The sequence below is a fragment of the Microcebus murinus genome, chromosome 16, assembly GCF_040939455.1.
Source record: "Microcebus murinus isolate Inina chromosome 16, M.murinus_Inina_mat1.0, whole genome shotgun sequence".
NCBI lineage: Eukaryota > Metazoa > Chordata > Mammalia > Primates > Cheirogaleidae > Microcebus > Microcebus murinus.
Window position 1 is genome coordinate 67,126,782 of NC_134119.1, and position 18,749 is coordinate 67,145,530.

The 18,749-nt window shown below is 53.6% G+C and overlaps 2 protein-coding genes across 4 annotated transcripts; both read left to right on the forward strand.

The window, feature by feature from the left end:
* Positions 1-572: 572 nt before the first annotated feature.
* GRWD1 (glutamate rich WD repeat containing 1) lies at positions 573-7,128 on the forward strand. The gene is made up of 7 exons (XM_012754361.2): positions 573-936; positions 1,134-1,251; positions 1,434-1,596; positions 4,233-4,446; positions 4,583-4,725; positions 4,955-5,152; positions 6,247-7,128. Exons 1-7 carry the CDS (start codon positions 750-752, stop codon positions 6,562-6,564), a joined length of 1,341 nt encoding a protein of 446 aa, XP_012609815.2. The 5' UTR covers positions 573-749; the 3' UTR covers positions 6,565-7,128.
* Positions 7,129-7,693: 565 nt separating this feature from the next.
* On the forward strand, positions 7,694-17,529 carry KCNJ14 (potassium inwardly rectifying channel subfamily J member 14). 3 transcript variants are annotated; one of them, XM_075993206.1, is made up of 3 exons: positions 7,694-7,827; positions 12,764-13,526; positions 15,558-17,529. In XM_075993206.1, the coding sequence occupies exons 2-3, from the start codon at positions 12,819-12,821 to the stop codon at positions 16,152-16,154; spliced, it is 1,305 nt and encodes a 434-aa protein (XP_075849321.1). In that variant the 5' UTR covers positions 7,694-7,827; positions 12,764-12,818; the 3' UTR covers positions 16,155-17,529. The 3 variants fall into 3 exon arrangements, with proteins under 3 accessions (XP_075849321.1, XP_075849320.1, XP_012609825.1); XM_075993205.1 differs by having other exon boundaries at positions 12,767-13,526; XM_012754371.2 differs by lacking the exon at positions 7,694-7,827 and adding an exon at positions 8,905-9,210.
* Positions 17,530-18,749: the final 1,220 nt, after the last annotated feature.

Below are 18,749 nucleotides of genomic sequence, written 5' to 3' on the forward strand. Positions count from 1 at the left end.
AGAGTGTCTCACATAGCCCAGCCAATCCACATTATCTAGAATGCTGTTAATCTCACCAATGAGAATCTATTTCTAACATTTCATTATTCCAATTAGCCACACCGCTGGTGCTGATGGACGATAAAGAGAGGCAAAACACTTTTAATAGCTGCCTCCAGAGGCGCTGACCAAAGCTGCAATGTGAACGCCTGGTTAGGCAATTGACTGCCCCTAGAGGGTAGATTCAACCAACTAACTTACACATACTATCCAGCCTGTTCTACATTAAAGCATTTTGAAATAAATTAAAGCCATCATAACAGGGAGAGGAGAAGAAACCGGCTTTATGGGTCCTCGGGGAACAGAAACCCAGTCTCCTAGCCAGTAAGAGCTCAAGTTTGCATATATGATTAATTAATTAAGAGGAAGAAAGCTTTGGGAAGCAAACGTGGAAGATGGAGTCTTCCGGCTCTGAACTACTTTGATTGACTGGGAAAACAGACCTCCTATAGAACTACAACTCCCAGAAGGCCTTGCCACGACTACGAGAAAGAGCGCCTCAAAGTCACGCGGAACATGTAGTTTCGAGGCTTCTCTCGAGGGGCCAATACCCAGCTGACGTCGTTACTTTAGTTCTCTTTTCCTCTCCTTCCACCCCCCTAATTGGTGGGCCGAGGAGGTTTCCAAGGTAACCGCGCAGTGGGACGAATTTATTAGGTGGAAAGCTAAACCCGGAAGTGACGCTATTACATTGCGCCAGCGGTGAGAAGATGGCGGCGCGCAAGGGTCGGCGGCGCACGTGTGAAACCGGGGAACCCATGGAGGCCGAGTCTGGTGACACAGGTCCCAAGGGCTCAGCCCAGGTCTACCTGCCCGGTCGAGGACCGCCGCTGCGCGAAGGGGAGGAGCTGGTCATGGACGAAGAGGCCTATGTGCTGTACCACCGAGCGCAGACTGGTAGGGCTGTGGGCTCGGACTCCTGGGTCCTGAAGGGGGGCAATCCTGAGCCTTTAACATAGAGGCGCTCAGAAAGAGAGGGCTGGGGTCTGAGAGAGGTGCTGTCACACTGGAGACGATTCATCCCTGAGGGTTGAGGTGAGGGTTGAGATCGCCTTGTCCCATCCTAACTCTTAAACCCCTCCTTCCGACCCCAGGCGCCCCTTGTCTTAGCTTTGACATAGTCCGAGATCACCTGGGAGACAACCGGACAGAGCTTCCTCTTACACTTTACCTATGTGCTGGGACCCAGGCTGAGAGTGCCCAGAGCAACAGGTGAGTGAGGCCAGAGGCTTTCCCAGGATGAGGAGCCCGAGACCTCAGCCCCTTCCTCAGAACCCAGGAGTTAGAGCTTCCAGTTTTTGCCTCTCCCAGACCCAGAAATCTGGATTTCCAGCCTCCCTTCTCCTTGAAGATCCTGGCTTCCAGTGTTTTTCTCACCCCACACTTTTTCCCAGATTGATGATGCTTCGGATGCACAATCTGCATGGCACAAAGCCCCCACCCTCAGAGGGCAGTGACGAAGAGGAGGAGGAAGAAGATGAAGAGGATGAAGAAGAGCGAAAGCCTCAGCTGGAGCTGGCCATGGTGCCCCACTATGGTGGCATCAACCGAGTTCGGGTACATATGGTCCCTGCTTTGTATTCTCTGGAGCACACCTTACTCACCTGCTATGTCCATGTCTCTCCCAGAACCTTCTCATGCCCTTCAGCTTTTAGAAAAAAACTTGTCACATCATAGTTTTATATGTTGTATCTTTTTTTTTTCTTTTGAGATAGAGTCTCACAGGTAAAGTGCAGTGCCATCATCATAGTTCACTGTATCCTCAAACTCCTGGGCTCAAACTATCCTCCTGCCTCAGCCTCCCGAGTAGCTGGGACTACAGGCATGCCCCACCATGCCCGGCTAATTTTTCTATTTTTTGTAGAGATGGGGTCTTGCTCTTGCTCAGGTTGGTATCCAACTTCTGAGCTCAAGAGATCCTCCCACCTTGGCCTCCCAGAGTATTAGGATTACTGATGTGAGCCACCCCCAGCCTATATATTTTAACTATTATGATAGTTATAATTATATGTTAGGTACTGTTTTAGATTATACGGGTAGTTTTTACATTCTTCACCCTTCTCTTTGGTAAAATAGTGAGAGTTATAAAATTTGATGGGGGCTGGGTGTGGTGGCTCACGCCTGTAATCCTGGCACTCTGGGAGGCTGAGGCGGGAAGATCGCTCAAGGTCAGGAGTTAGAGACCAGCCTGAGCAAGAGTGAGACCCTGTCTCTACTAAAAATAGAAAGAAATTAATTGGCTAACTTATGAGACCCTGTCTCTACTAAAAATAGAAAGAAATTAATTGGCTAAATTATATGGAAAAAATTGGCCGGGCATGGTGGCACATGCCTGTAATCCCAGCTACTTGGGAGGCTGAGGCAGAAGGATTGCTTGAGCCCAGGAGTTTAAGGTTGCTATGAGCTAGGCTGAGGCCACAGCATTCTAGCCGGGGCAACAGAGTGAGACTTGTCACACACACCAAAAAAAAAACTTGATGGAGTTGATAGGAGGATAAAATGAAATAACTTAATAGTATCTAGAACAGCACCTGGTTGTAATATGAGATTTGTGCTTTTCGTACGAACTGTTTTGGGTTGTGAGTGTTCTTTGTTTTTCACTTTGAAGTTAAAGTATCTTTTGACCAGGTAGATGTGTGAATAGAACGAGATGGTGTATGAGTGCACTTAGAATGGTACTGGGCTAATAGCTGTTCTGTGTGTTTCTATTAAATTATTATTACCATGTTTCAGGGCTATTCTAGGTCCAGAGGACTTAGCAGCAAGCAAAAAAAGGTCTCTGGCTCCATGAACTTACATGCTAGTGGGGGAAGGGAACAAGAAGAAACTAAGTAAATGAGTAGTATGTCAAAAAGTGCTATGTGTTGTGGAGGAAAAGTAAAATGAAGCTGTATACGGGGATTATGGTGTTCCTGGGGTAGAGTTGCTATTTTAGATAGTGCAGTTTGGGAAGTATTCAATGATAACATGTTGTTTGAACAGAGACCCACAGGTAGTGAGGCAGGGAGCTAAGGCTACCTGTGGGAAACAAATTTGCAGGCAAAGGAAACACAAGTTCAAAGGCCCTGGGGTGAACTTGACATGTTTGAGGAGTTTCAAGGGAAGCTAGGGAGTCCAGTGTGTCTGGAACAGAGTGAACAGGGTAGAGGGAGGAGATGACAAAGAATTAGAGGGTGGGCACAGAGGAGACATATTGTTTAGGGCTTGGGCTTTTACTGGGGAGAAATTGGGAGCCACTAGAGGGTTTAGAGCAGAGGAAAGAAGACAGGGTCTGGCTTTTGTTTTAAAGGGATCCCTATAGCTGCCATATTGAGAATCAGTTTTGGGGAGACGAGGGCAGAAAGATAGAGCCCTATTAGGAGGCTGTTACTGCAATTCAGGGGAAGGGTGATATTAGTATTAGCTTGAGTGGCAGCAATAGAGGTAAAGAGAAGGGGGTGGAAGTGTGTGTTTTTAGTGTAGCTGGCGTAAGTCTTTGGCATGAGGAAGAAGAGATAAGACAGGAATGAACTATAGTTTGGGGTCTGAGGTAAGGAATATGGAGAGGAGTTGTAGGTGGCAATTAAGAGCTGTTTATGTCCTTTCTGAAGATGCTTAGGTCTCTTAAAAAAATAAAAAATAATAATAATAATAAAAGAGCTACTTATGGCCGGGTGCGGTGGCTCATGCCTGTAATCCTAGCACTGTGGGAGGCAGAGGTGGGGGATCGCTCAAGGTCAGGAGTTCGAGACCAGCCTGAGCAAGAGTGAGACCCCGTCTCTACTAAAACTAGAAAGAAATTAATTGGCCAACTAAAAATATATAGAAAAAATTAGCCGGGCATGGTGGTGCATGCCTGTAGTCCCAGCTACTTGGGAGGCTGAGGCAGGAGGATTGCTTGAACACCAGGGTTTGAGGTTGCTGTGAGCTAAGCTGACGCTGTGGCACTCTAGCTCGGGCAACAGAAGTGAGACTGTCTCAAAGAAAAAGAAAAGAGCTGCTTATGTTTGAATGGTCAGTGCAGTAAGAGTCTGGAGTTCATGAGGAAGGTCAAGGCTAGGGCATACTGGACACCTTGAGGCTGGACAAGATCTCCTAGTGAGCAAACGTACAGAGGCAGAGAGATCTTGTTTTCAGGGATGGAGGAAGCTTTTGGTCACCACCCTGAGCCTCCTATCCCCACACTTCACACATCCTTGCCTCTTCCCCTGCAGGTGTCATGGCTGGGCGAGGAGCCGGTGGCTGCAATATGGTCAGAGAAGGGCCAGGTGGAGGTGTTTGCACTGCGGCGGCTCCTACAGGTGGTAGATGACCCCCAGGCCCTGGCAACCTTCCTCCGGGACGAGCAGGCTCGAGTGAAGCCCATCTTCTCCTTCGCTGGCCACATGGGCGAGGGCTTCGCCCTTGACTGGTCCTCTCGTGTGCCTGGTGAGTCTCTGGGGCGTGCACGTTGTCGTGGGAGGCGGGAAGTAACGGGGTGCAGCAAGGGTGGCTGCTTAGGCTGCAGAGAGGAGAGTGAGCTGTGGCCAGGTAGGACAAATTGTCTCCTGACTGCTTTTCCCAGGTCGCCTGCTCACTGGTGACTGTCAAAAGAACATCCATCTCTGGACACCTACAGACGGTGGCTCCTGGCACGTGGACCAGCGGCCATTTGTGGGCCATATGAGCTCCGTGGAGGACCTGCAGTGGTCACCGACTGAGGACACAGTGAGGGAGGGCTGGGGGCCCAGACGCCTAGGTCTGATGGGTGATGGGCTAGGGACCTAGAATCCTGGGTCTGAGGGAAGAGGGTGCTGGGGCCTGTTAGAGATTCAGTTCTCAGGCCAAGTCCTGGCAAAGGGAGACACTGAAAGAGAGGGCAGTCCCCCAACTAGGTCTAGGTCTTCACCCTGGGATGGGAGGTACCTCTGGGTTACTCAGACTCCACCTTGCCCAGGTGTTCGCCTCCTGCTCAGCGGACGCCTCCATTCGCATCTGGGACATCCGAGCAGCCCCCAGCAAGGCCTGTATGCTCACCACGGCCACCGCCCATGATGGAGATGTCAACGTCATCAGCTGGAGCCGCCGGGAGCCCTTCCTGCTCAGCGGCGGGGATGACGGGGCCCTTAAGGTCTGGGACCTTCGGCAGTTCAAGGTATTGTCCCACCTGGATGCTCGGGGGCTAGAGAAGCTACTGATCCCAGCAGCCACTGGGATTTTTAGATTTTTTTCCTTCCTTAAATGGTTTTATACAACCAGAGCTGGGAAGAGCCCTTAGAACTGGAGTCCAGCCTCTTTGTGGTAGAGATGAGGTCATCCACTCCACCAGGTGAATAGATGACAAGAGAAGGAAGGCGCTGGGGGGCAGCGGAGACTACAACTCCATCTGTGCAGCCGCTGCACTAGGGGCTTCAGGGAGCTGTAGTTTGTCTCATTAGTGGACTTACAGAATCAGCTGAGAATCGAGCCCAGCTCACTCATTGCAGGAGAGGATTGAGGTGCAGGTGCAGAAAGGACAGGAGCAGATGTGACATAACAGCCGAGCCGAGAGTTGACCTTGTAGAGCCGAGCCGAGAGGAGAAATTGCAGCCTCTAGTATTGCTCTGGACAAAGCTGTAACTTCATATGGCTTCCTGGGGCGCCAGGATGTGACCTTTTATTCCCTCCTCCAGCATAATTGGTTCTATAGAATCAGCCCTGGGGAAGGTTCCAGAGATGGATTCCAGCCCCCTGGCCCAGCAGGTCACGGGCTCAGCTGATTGACATTGGCACTTTGGAGCCGCTCCTCCCGATCAGAGAGACCTTGGTCCCCAGCGGAGCCTTTGCTTCAGTAAAAGTGCTGTCGTTCTCTGTGGTTCTTTGGCTTGCCTGCCTCTGGAGCTTCTGGGAGTCGTGCTTTGATTCCCTTTGAGGCCTTTGTAGAATCTGCTGGGAGAACTGTTAGAGAGCCACCCCTTCCTTTTATAGGAGAGGAAACTGAGAACCGCCCAGGGTAGAGCAGGGGTGGGGATTTTATGACCTGAGCTGAAGGGGCGTCTTTGCAGGCGAAACCACAATTCCCAGCAGCCCCTGAGGCAGTACGCTGTATTACAGCTGGACTTTGCCTTTCATGGGCTCGGCTTGTGGGGGCTTAAGGGGTGGAGCCCTGGTTGAACCCTGAGGCTGGAGAGGGCTGGGGGGCTCTGCCCGGGTCCCCCAGGGATCAGGCTGAGGTGTTCAGAGCCCCTCGCGCCCATCCTTCCCCCGTAGTCTGGCTCTCCTGTGGCTACCTTCAAGCAGCACGTGGCCCCTGTGACCTCGGTCGAGTGGCACCCCCAGGACAGCGGGGTCTTCGCAGCCTCAGGTGCAGACAACCAGATCACGCAGTGGGACCTGGCAGTGGAGCGGGACCCCGAGGCCGGCGACGTGGAGGCCGAGCCCGGGCTGGCCGACCTCCCCCAGCAGCTGCTGTTCGTGCACCAGGGCGAGACGGACCTGAAGGAGCTGCACTGGCACCCGCAGTGCCCCGGGCTCCTGGTCAGCACGGCGCTGTCGGGCTTCACCGTCTTCCGCACCATCAGCGTCTGAGAGGCCCGCGCTCTGGCTCCGCTCCCACCTTCCGCTTGGGGACTGAGGTTGAAGTCGGTGTCCCTGGAAGGGGTTCGTTCAGGTCTGTTGAGTGCCCCGCCCAAAAAGAAGGGCGTGGTGTGGACCGTCGTCTGCCGTGACAGATACTGTTCCATGGACTGTTCTCTAAAAGCACCGGCTTTGGTCCAGTGACCCTGCTTGCCAAAGGACTCGTTTGACCGCAGCTCTGTGAACCCACTGCCACTCGGAGACTCGGCACAGCCCCCGACAGAGGATACGGGTGGCCTGTGTGTAGGTGGAGTTTTGTCCACTGTGACACCTGGCTTGACCCTTTGGCCACCTGCTCCAGGACCCAGTTTCAGATTCGGGATCCCCAGGGCTTGGCAGTGGCTGGATCACATTTGAGGAGTGGCTTCCTCAGACATGATGTGGTTCCGCCCCTTGTCTTCGTGCCTGCTGGCTTTGGCTGGCATTTCCCAGTGGGGACTGTGTGGGCCCGGCCCCTCCCCCGGGGACTCCGGCGGGGCTCCTGAGGGGCAATAAAAGACCGGAATGAGGCTGGAAGCACCTGTGAGACTCTGGTCCTTCGGCCGCATCCCTGTGGGGAACCGGGGGCTGAGGCAAGAATCCAGCACCCAGCTGTCCCTAGGCCACTAGGCTGGGAGAGGCCACTGCGCAGCCCAAGCCTCAACCCACTGGGTGCCTCTGTTCTCCCTTCTCTAAATTTCATTCCCGCTGGAACTCGCTCTGGCTCAGTGAAAGGCTGCCTCCTCCTGTGCCCCCGACTTATTAAGGCTTCATCTCCAGGGGAACCAGGGAGCCCCCATTTCTCTTTCCCTCCATTTCTTTCCCCTTTGCCATTATCTCATGTCTGTTTCTTTGTTCCCTAGTCTGTCTCACGGCTCTCTTTCTGTTTCCCCATCTTCCGCTGGCTCCTGTGCCCCGTTGTCTGTGTCCCTGCCCCCGTCTCTGTCTCTCTCCTCCGCCACTGTCTCATCCAGCCTGCCTGGGCTGCGGCCCAGCCCGGCCTGGCCGTCCTCCCTGGCTCCCCCTCTGCGGCTGAGCCGGCCCCGCCCCCGCCCCCTCCGCCGGCCTCTGATCCGCCTGTGGGCTCAGAGGTCCTGTGCACTCAGAGGTCGGCACCCGCTCTGGGCCCCTGGGGCCAAAGACGGACCACAGCCCCTCTCGGCACCCACAGAGGCTCCCCTCAGCCCAGGCAGAGGAGCCCCCAGCGGAGGGCATGGGGGTGGGCCGCCCCGCCAGGTACGTGTCTCCAGCAAGGTCCGGGCCTGAGCCACCTACCGCCTCCCTCCTGCCGCCCCATCCTCCCTGCATAAGACTAGCCGTGCCACCTCTGCTCCCACATCCCTGTGTCCTCAATGTCGCCCCCTCAGGGAGGCCCCCAGTGACAGACTCCAGTCCCAGAAGAATCCCCCCCCCAACTCTTCCTTTCAAAGAGCCTCTTTCTCATCTCTGTCTTCCATCTCGCTCTGTCTTCTCAATCCCATCTTCCCGTCTCATTTCTCAAGATGCGATCTCCAATTCTCTTTTCCCCAATTGCTCTTTAGTCTGCCTGTCTCTTCTCTGTCCCCTGTCCCCTCTGGGTCTCTGGTCTCCCCCCCATCTCTGTTCCCCTCTCTCTGGGTCTCTGTCCCCTCTCTCTAGGTCTCTTCCCCCCCCCCTTTGGGTCTCTGTTCCCCTCTCTCTGGGTCTCTGTCCCCTCTCTCTGGGTCTCTTCCCCCCCTTTGGGTCTGTGTCCCCTCTCTCTGGGTCTCTTTCCCCCCTCCCCTTTGGGTCTCTGTTCCCCTCTCTCTAGGTCTCTTCCCCCCTCTCTCTGGGTCTGTGTCCACCTTTCTCTGGGTCTGTGTCTCTCTCCCTGGGTCTGTGTCCTCACCTCAGTCTGTGTTCCCACCTCTAGGTTCCCATTCCCCTTGAGGGTCTTGGTACTTCTCTTTCTTGGGGCTCCCTCTCTCCTCCCGCCTGTCTCCGAGTCCCCCTGTCTTTCTACAGCCTTTCCCCCACAGCCCCCTCCTGTCACTGCCTGCTCTGCAGCCTGCTGTCTAGACCACACTGCTATGTGGGGAGTAGGAGAACATCCTGGTTTCAGGGAAAGAGTATGAGAATGTGCATGAATTTGGTGGGGAGGAGGTTGGGGCCTGGGGGCGGGGCTTCCTGGCCTCAGATTAGACAGTGACTTTGACACAAAGTTGATGCACCTTAAGCCCCATGTCTCCTTTATATGGAAACATTAAGCTGCTCTCGCAGGTCAGGCGGAGGATGGGGGGGAGGACTTCAGGCTCGGGATTCTTCTCCCTCCCATCCTGCCTTTGCCAGGGAAGGGGGGGTGGCCTGAGCCCGAGTGGCATTCGCCAGCCCGGGAGCTGGGCCATGTGGGGTGCGGATGGCCCCCGGGAGGTGAAGGTCCCCGTCGGCTCTGTGAAACGGACGCAGTCAGGTCTGCCTCTCAGGGCTGGGGCGGGGCCGGAGGGTTTAGGAGACAGTCCTGGGAAGGGCAGGCTCGGGACCCAAGCCAGCTTCCCACCCTGGCACTGTGCGGGGCTGGACAGGTCACGGCTCTCTCTGAGCCTGTTTCCCGAGTGTGGAAGGGGTGATGATCTTGACCTCACTGCGTCCTGAGCGGTCAAGGTGAGCAGCGGGGTCTGGTGGAGTCCGGTGGGGTCTGTGAGTGTTCCAGGAGCCCATCACGAGGCCTGGCACATAGTAGGTGCTCAGGAAAGAGGAGATAAGGCTGGTGCAGGCCTCGGCCTTAGGCACCTGAGAGGCCAGGCTGGGAGTCCAGGTTTTGCTACTCCCCTCCCGGCTGAGGGGCCTGACGCAAGGGACTCATCTCAGTTGGCTTTTCTGTGCAAAGTGAAGTCCCCACGTCAGAGGGTTGCAGTCAGGGTTGAGGGGGAGGTGGGCGGTTGAGTCCCGCTGACCTCCCCCTCACCCAATCTAGGGTGGTCCCGAGAGGTGGGGCCGGTGCGGAGTGGGGTTTCCGGGCTGGAGAGGGTCTGCAGGTACAGAGGCTGTACCTGGATTCTGACCTCAAACCTGCCCCCTTTTTGGGAGAACAACCTCGAAAACCCAGGGTTGTTGAGGGTGAGGAAAGAGTCAAGGTTGGGATCCATTGTGGGTGCTGGACACAGCCAGGCTGGGCCACTCTGACCTGAGCCTCAGCTTTGCCCCTGTCCAGCGGTCCTATAAACCCCCACATGGCGGGGCTGTGAGGGCGGCCATGGGCAGCAGGTGGGTGCTAAACTTGACATTGACTAATAGTCCTCTCGTGGATGGAGTGTCCCAGGCCCTCCCAAGAAGCCCATGGGGATCCCCAGGACCTGGTAGAGTGGGCACCTAGTCCCTGGGTGCTTTAAATACATGTGGAATCGGTATGCAAATTACTTCACCCCTGCTACTGCTCGTCCTAGCCCCGCCAGGTCCTGGAAGTCCCACCACAGGGCCAAGTGTTAAACTTGCAGTTGCGGGAGGGTGGTGAGGTCTGCGGGTCTGTGCCCAGCCCCTTCCCTCCTTTCCTCCACCCTGCCAGGCTGCTGGGCTCCCCTCCATTTCACAGATGAGACAACTGAGGCTCAGGAAAGGGTGCGACCCGGGCCCTGGGTCAGCATGATAAGGCAGCCCTCCCTGACCTTGATGAAGTCCCAATCTCCCCATTTTACAGCTGAGAAAACTAAGGCTTGGAAAGAGTTGCCCAAGGTCAGAGGGCCTGTTTTACATATTTATTTATTTTATAATCAATTCACTGAAATATAATTTGCATAGCGCACAATTCACTCGTTAAAGTGTCCAATTCAGCGGTGTTTAGTATGTTCACAGTTGCACAACCATCACAATTATTTTTAGAACATTGTCATTACCCCAAAAAGAAACCCCATGTCATGGCTATCCCTTCCCAATCACCCCATTACCCCAGCCTTAGACAACCGCTAGTCTACTTTCTCAATTTATAGATTTGCCTGTTCTGCACGTTGCATGTAAGTGGAGTATACAACAGGTGCTCTTCTATGACTGGCATCTTTCACTCAGCATCATGTTTTCAGGGTTTATCCATGTTGCTACATTTATTGATAGATACTTCATTTCTCTTTATTGTCAAATAGTATGCATTGGCTGAATATACCACATTTTATTTATCCATTCACCAGTTGATGGATATTTGGGTTTCCACCCTTTGGCTATTGTTAAGTAATGTTGCTATGAACATCTGCATACAGCTTTTTTTTTTTTTTTTTTCTTGAGACAGAGTCTCCTTTTGTTGCCCAGGCTAGAGTGAGTGCCATGGCATCAGCCTAGCTCACAGCAACCTCAGACTCCTGGGCTCAAGCAATCCTCCTGCCTCAGCCTCCCGAGTAGCTGGGACTACAGGCATCTGCCACCATGCCTGGCTAATTTTTTCTATATATATTAGTTGGCCAATTAATTTCTTTCTATTTATAGTAGAGACGGGGTCTCACTCTGAGGCTGGTTTCGAACTCCTGACTTCGAGCAATCCACCCACCTCAACCTCCCAGAGTGCTAGGATTACAGGCAAGAGCCACCGTGCCTGGCTGCATACAGCTTTTTTTTTTTTTTTTTTTCTCCCGCGTGACAGGCGGGTGCATACAGCTTTTTATGAGGACATTTGTTTTCATTTCTCTTGGGTTCATATGTAGGAGTGGAATTGCTGGGTGACGCGGTAACTCTATGTCTAATCATTCCAGTAACTGCCAGTCCGGTCTCCACGGCAGCTGCAATTCTACATTCCCACCAGCAGTGCTGGGTAGCAGTTTCTCCACATTTTCACCAAGGCTTGTCACTGTTTTTTTTATTATCATCATCCTAAGTAGGTGTAAAGTAGTATCTCATTGTGGTTTTGGGGGGGTTGTTTTGTTTCGTTTTGTTTGAGACAGAGTCTCACTCTTGTTACCCAGGCTAGAGTGCTGTTGCATCAGCCTAGCTCACAGCAACCTCAAACTCCTGGGCTCAAGCGATCCTCCTGCCTCAGCCTCCTGAGTAGCTGGGACTTCAGGCATGTGCCACCATGCCCGGCTAATTTTTTCTATATATTTTTAGTTGGCCAATTAATTTCTTTCTATTTTTAGTAAAGACAGCGTCTCACTCTTGCTCAGGCTGGTCTCAAACTCCTGACCTGAAGCAATCTGCCCACCTCAGCCTCCCAGAGTGCTAGGATTACAGGCATGAGACACCATGCCCAGCCTTCATTGTGGTTTTGATTTGCATTTCCGATGACTAATGATGTTAAACTATCTTTTCATGTGCTTTTTAGCCATTTGTATACCTTCTTTGGAGAAATGTCTATACAGGTCCTTTGCCCACTTATAAAGTGGGTCATTTATCTTTTTATTACTGAGTTGGAGGGCCTCCTTATTTATTGTAGATGCAAGTTCTTAATCAGACCATGCCCAGCTAATTTTTTCTATATATTTTTAGTAGGCCAATTAATTTCTTTCTATTTTTAGTAGAGATGGGGTCTCACTCTTGCTCAGGCTGGTTTCGAACTCCTGACCTTGAGCGATCCTCCCACCTCTGCCTCCCAGAGTGCTAGGATTACAGGTGTGAGCCCTTGCACCCGGCCCAGATATGTGGTTTGCAACTAAAGTATTTTCTCCCACTGGCCGTTGTCTTTTTGCTTTCTTGATAGTGTCCTTTGAAGCACACCAGTTTTTCAATTTCGATGAAATTCAATTTATCTATCCTTTTTTCCTTTGTTGCTTTCTGAGCCTGTTTTCCAACTGTAGCTGATCTCAGAGCTGGGGCTCATCTCTCCACGCTGACTCCATGCTGAGAAGCAGTTACACTTTCCCTGTTCCGAGCATGGGCTCTGGAGCTGGCCTGCCAATCCCAGTTTACTTAGCTGTGATCTTAGGTGACATCTTACCTCATAGGCTTGCTCTGAGGCTCAAATATGTAAATTCGTGCACAGTGCTTACAACAGTGTCTAAACTGTATAAACACTATAATTTAAGTAACAAATTATTCATTTAATACAATTTAGTGTTGTTTTTGTCGTTGCAATACAACTATCTCCTATAGCATTATTGACGTTGATAGCGTACTCTTCCAACTTGGAAGGTGACTATAGTTGACAGATGAGGCCACTAAGGTCCTCAGAGAGCATGCCTAGCCCACGAGCCCCCCCATTCATGGCATCTCTGACGTTCATGCCGGTTTCTTGTCCCAGCAGGTTGGGGGCGCCTGCCCCCTACTAGGCCAAGTGGAGGGGGTCCCTCCGCCCAATGGGCCTGGCCAGGGCCCTACGCCGCCTGAGCGGCGTCCTGGAGTCGGGGGACAGCCGGGCCGGCGATGAGGAGGAGGCCGGGCCGGGGCTCTGCCGCAACGGGTGGGCGCCGGCGTTGACGCCCGTGGGCCGGCGCCGCGGACGCTTCGTCAAGAAGGACGGGCACTGCAACGTGCGCTTCGTGAACCTGGGCGGCCAGGGCGCGCGCTACCTGAGCGACCTGTTCACCACGTGCGTGGACGTGCGCTGGCGCTGGATGTGCCTGCTCTTCTCCTGCTCCTTCCTCGCCTCCTGGCTGCTCTTCGGCCTGGCCTTCTGGCTCATCGCCTCGCTGCACGGCGACCTGGCCGCCCCGCCGCCGCCCGCGCCCTGCTTCTCCCAGGTGGCCAGCTTCCTGGCCGCCTTCCTCTTCGCGCTGGAGACGCAGACGTCCATCGGCTACGGCGTGCGCAGCGTCACCGAGGAGTGCCCGGCCGCCGTGGCCGCCGTGGTGCTGCAGTGCATCGCCGGCTGCGTGCTCGACGCCTTCGTGGTGGGCGCCGTCATGGCCAAGATGGCCAAGCCCAAGAAGCGCAACGAGACTCTCGTCTTCAGCGAGAACGCCGTCGTGGCGCTGCGCGACCACCGCCTCTGCCTCATGTGGCGCGTGGGCAACCTCCGCCGCAGCCACCTGGTCGAGGCCCACGTGCGGGCCCAGCTGCTGCAGGTGCGGTGGGGAGGCTGCAGGGCCCCGGGGCACGCGGCAGGTGCGGGCCCGGGTGGGCGGAGCTGCGGCCTGCGGGTGCGGCCTGAGCACGGGCAGGGGATGTGAGCCCAAGAAAAGGGTCTGGACTTGACACGTAGCCAGCTTCCTGGGACTTGATGGGCCCCCTGTGGGATTGTGGGGAATCTAGACCTGAGAGGGCCACGCCTGGCCTGAACACGCCCTGGACTACAATCCCCAGGGGCCTTTGGGTCATGAGCAGTACCCAAAACGGGGTGGTCGGAGGAGACGTAGTTTTGCAGGTGGTGGGGCCTGTGCGAACCTTCCATGGCTCAGGTTTGCAATTCTCAGCAGACACTGTGGCACAGACGGTGGCCTAGGACTTGAGGCCAGGCCCCTGTGGGATTGTGGGAGATGTAGTCCCGACCATGGGGTGCGGCTCACACCTGCAGAGCTGTGAAAGGGACACAATCCTCCAGGGCTCTAGGCACCGGGTCCTGCCGCATCTGTGGGAGACTTCCATTCCCCACCCCAGTGGCCAGTCTGTCCCACCAGCCTCCTTTCATCTGGGAACTGGGTGGGGGTTGGGAAAGAGTCTTGAATTGTACCGTGTTTCCCCGAAAATAAGACCTACCCCTAAAATAAGCCCTCGCAGGATTTCTAAGCATTTGCCCAATATAAGCCCTACCCCGAAAATAAGACCTAGTGATGGGCGTGGCTCCGCAGCGCATCTGCACAGCCCATGCATTTCATCACAGAGCCGTAAAGAAGACGAGCAGCCCTTCTCATCTGCCCCATCATGATAGCTACTACCCCCAAGGTGACTGGAAAGGTGCGGGCAGCCCCACCAACAAGGTCGGCTCCCCCTGTCGGATCCCGGCCATCCTGTGCATGCTGCAAGCTGAGGTTTTGAGGGGAAAAATAACACATCCCCTGAAAATAAGCCCTAGGGGGTCTTCTTGAGGAAAAATAAATATAAGACCCTGTCTTATTTTCGGGGAAACACGGTAGCTTCTCAGCAACAAAACAAACTACACATCCCATCAGTCCCTGGGGAAGCAGCTCCCCTTAGTGTTCCTAGTATTGTCATCAAACTGCTCAAACATCTCTGTTCTCACCAAACTCTAGAGCGGCAGCTGCCCTTGCCCAAGTAGAGATATTTAAGAACTCTGGGCTGAGGTTGGACTTCGGGGAGAGGGAGGATGGGGGATGGTGAGAACTACAACTTCCAGCAGCCTCTGGGCTTCCTCTACATGGGGCTCCCAGAGACAGTTGCAAGAGAATAGGTGCCCACCTTCCACCTCTGTCTCCCACCTGGCTGAGACACTGGGAGTGATGACCAGGAGGGACACTGCTTCTTGCAGAAGTCTGTGGGGCAGTGACTTGGGCTGGGAGGTGGGTATGGAGCCAGTGGGTAGGTGGGGCAAAACCAATGCCACCCCCTCAACACACACACACACACACACACACACACACACACACGCACACACACAGTGGGATAGAGCGGTTCGTATTTGCTGTGGGGATAGCTCAAGGGCCAGCCTGAGGCTATGATGGAGTACAGGGTGTTGGACCTACATTGTCCTTTTTCCTCCTTATTGTCATCTTGGTTTGTCTTTCTCTGGCCATATATTGAAAGCCATTTTTCTATCCCTCTCTTCTTTCTTCAATTCCTTCTGTTATCTCTCTGTCTTGCTGATTTCTGTGGCTCTCTGCCAATTTCTGTCTGTCTGTCTGTCCATCTCTCTCCCTCTCCCTTCTGGGTTTCTATCCCCAAAACCTCTCTGGGACTCTGTCCCTCCCTTTCTCTGGACCTCCATCCTCCCCTCCCTGGATCTCTGGCCCCTCTCCCTCTGGGTCTCTGTGCCCTCCCTGTGTCTCTGTCTCCCTGGATCCCTGTTCTCACCCTGCCCCTCTCCACTGCCGGTCTTTGCTCTCTTCATTCTCTGCATGTCTATTCCTTTCTCTCACTCTCTGTCTGCTCATCTCTGTCCTCCCTGCTCTCTGTCTTCGGCTCCTTGCCTTTTGCTGCAGCCCCGAGTGACCCCAGAGGGTGAGTACATCCCGCTGGACCACCAGGATGTGGACGTGGGCTTTGATGGAGGTACCGATCGCATCTTCCTCGTGTCTCCCATCACCATCGTGCATGAGATCGACTCTTCCAGTCCTCTGTATGAGCTAGGACGTGCTGAGCTGGCCCGAGCAGACTTCGAGCTGGTGGTCATTCTCGAGGGAATGGTCGAAGCCACCGCCATGACCACACAGTGTCGCTCGTCGTACCTCCCTGGTGAGCTGCTCTGGGGCCACCGTTTTGAGCCAGTCCTCTTCCAGCGTGGCTCCCAGTATGAGGTCGACTACCGCCACTTCCATCGCACTTACGAGGTCCCAGGGACACCTGTCTGCAGCGCCAAGGAGCTGGACGAACGGGCAGAGCGGGCTTCCCAAAGCCCCAAGTCTAGCTTCCCTGGCTCTCTGGCTGCATTTTGTTATGAGAATGAACTTGCACTGAGCTGCTGCCAGGAGGAAGATGAGGAAGAGGAGGCCAAGGAGGGGAATGGGATGGAGACAGATGATGGGGCTGGCAGCCCCCGAGTTCTCACACCAACCCTGGCGCTGACCCTGCCCCCATGATGCAAGCTGATGTCCCCTTCCCTGTTTGTGCTCCCTCCCAGAGGTAGCAAGATGGAGAGCCGGAGCCCTCTCCTGGGACGGGGGCGGGTGTTTCCCGAGACCGACAAGCCTGCTGGGTAAATATTCAGCTGGTGAGGTTCTGCCATGCCTGGTGGACTCACCATGGACAGACTGGACCTTAATTCCTCTGCTTCTGTGCTTCTTCCTGAGACCCCCTTATGAGCCCAATTCCTGAGTCTCACCAGAGCTGAGGGATCCAGAATTCTGGACCACCCAAGAGGTAAAGACTGGTGGTTCGAGATTCTTCTACACAGTTGGGCCTGTGTTGTTGAGAAGGATCAGAAATCAATGGTATAGACCACCTCCGGGGGAGGAAGTCAGCAGTTCTTTAACAGTATCAGAGATCAAGAGTTTGTAGGTCTGAATTCACCTAAGATTCAAGGGCTATTGCTTCTCGATTCAGTCAACCAAATAGCAAATCATTTGTTCTAGACCACCTAAAGAGGAAAGGTTGTGGAATGCCCCCAAGTATTCAAGACTGTCTTGATTGACCAAAGACAAGGAATGGTGACTGCAAGTCAAGAAAAGACCTGTGGTTCCAGAAAGCCCAACAATTGAGATTCTGTGAGTCTAGGTTGACCACAGAGACAAGCACTGGTGATTCTAGAACAGGTTTTGTCTAGAGAGTTGAATTACTCCAGAAACTAGAGTTATGTTTCTAGAATGCATAAAACAATGGTGAGTTTGTGGGTTAAAACGGCTAAAGTGGCAGACCAGGAGTTCTTTATATTAGATAACTCCAACTTCTGGTTATAGAGCATCCGGCTGAAGAGAATGAGCAGTGCTTCTGAATGATCCACAGGGTGGTGGTTTTCTTTTAAGTGCCATTCTAGAATGTCCATAAGGAATCAGGATTCTGTGGCTCTAGCTTAATCAAAAAGTCAAGGAAGGAGTAGCGATTCTAGATGTCTGAGATTTGCTGGTTCCAGTTTGCCCAATGGGAGTGAGAATCATGATGATTCTAGATGACTTCTTGTGCTTCTGTAATGCCAAAAGGAATTAAGGCTCCAGGGATCCAGAGTTTTCCATTACCAAAGCCTGGACATTCTAGTTACCTCCCGGTGGGCTGCTCAGCAGTTCTGGGAGGTGAACTCCGGACTTGATGAGCAGCATTTCTGGGCTGACCTAGAAGGTGAGGGTTCAGGTGAGACCCTGTGGGTCACAGGGCTAATTAATTAGTGGGTAATGGAAAGGGGAGGCCCAAGGCTGGTGAGTCTAGAGTGTTCTGGAATCCTGCACCTAGTGATGTGTGTCTATTTCCTGAAGATGTTATATTATACAAATGTGTATTATATATATAATATAAATACAGATATCTATCTATTTTTTCCTCTGGTTTCTACAGCAGGGTTAGAAATGGAGCTCCAGCTGATTGGAATGGCATCCTTTTGAAGGATCAAGGAAGCTTTGCTCTAAATCCTAACTTTGCCCCAAGTTACTGTGTGACTTTGGGGCAATCGCTGTCCTCTCTTTACTTCACTTTCCCCATCTTTAAAAATGGGGCACTGGAACTTGAATCTCTCTGTGGGCCTTTCCAGTGGGACGATTCCTCACCCTACTGCGGGTGGAGCAGGGCTGCAGGTCCTGGGAATTTCCCAGCTTTCCCTGCTGCTGGATGACAAGGCCTTCCAAGGGCAGGCAGCTGGGATGGAAGATGCTCTGAACTTGGGTGTCTAAATCACAGGCAAGGGTAGCAGGGGCTGTGGCTAACAGCCATGGTCACCTCCTCCATGGTCTATCTTGGGGATCTTGGGAAGGAGGAGGTAGCCTTAAATGCCAGGGATGGTCCTACTGTGGGAAAATGGGTGTTTTTGGGGGGGATATCTGTCCCCCAGATTAAAGAACTGGAAGCCCTGGTGGCTGTGTCCGTGTGTTTCTCACATATGGGTCTTTGGGCCTGGCCCCCTGCCCATATTGCCATCTACCTAAGTGCCCAGTAGGCTGGAAGCCAGCTGCAGAAGAAGCCAATGCCAGGAAGGAAGACATGTTCTCACCCCTGTATTCCAGACCAAGGGCAGGCACTGCCATTGCTCATCAGCCTGCCCAAGTGCTGCATCAACCCAAGTCCCCCCCCCCCTGGCGTCTCCATCTCCCTTTATCCTTCAGAATCCCCACGTAATAACCGGATGGGATTAATTAGCTGGCTGCTGTCCCAGCTCAGAGTGTCTGCAGTAGGGACTGGGGCAATGGAAACACAAGGCTGGGGAAGGGTGCTAAGTTGGAGGTGAAAAAGCAGGAAGGGGGTTCTGTTTGGAAGGAGGGGGGTGGGGGCAGGGCTAACACAGCCTTGGTCTCCACGGAGGAGGGCAGGACCTAGGCCACTCATAAAGGTCAGTGAAGGGATTAGGAGTCTCTGTGTCTAATCCAACAGCTTAACCAGGTCCTGGCCCCGAATCCATCTCCACCTGCCCAGCCCAGGGACGGCAAATGAGGACGAGGCCCAGACATCACTTTAGCCCCCATTATGGCCTGCCTTTTTACAGGGGTTCCCCACTTCCCCATCTGGCCAGGTCCAGAATCCTTTTTCCTTGCAAG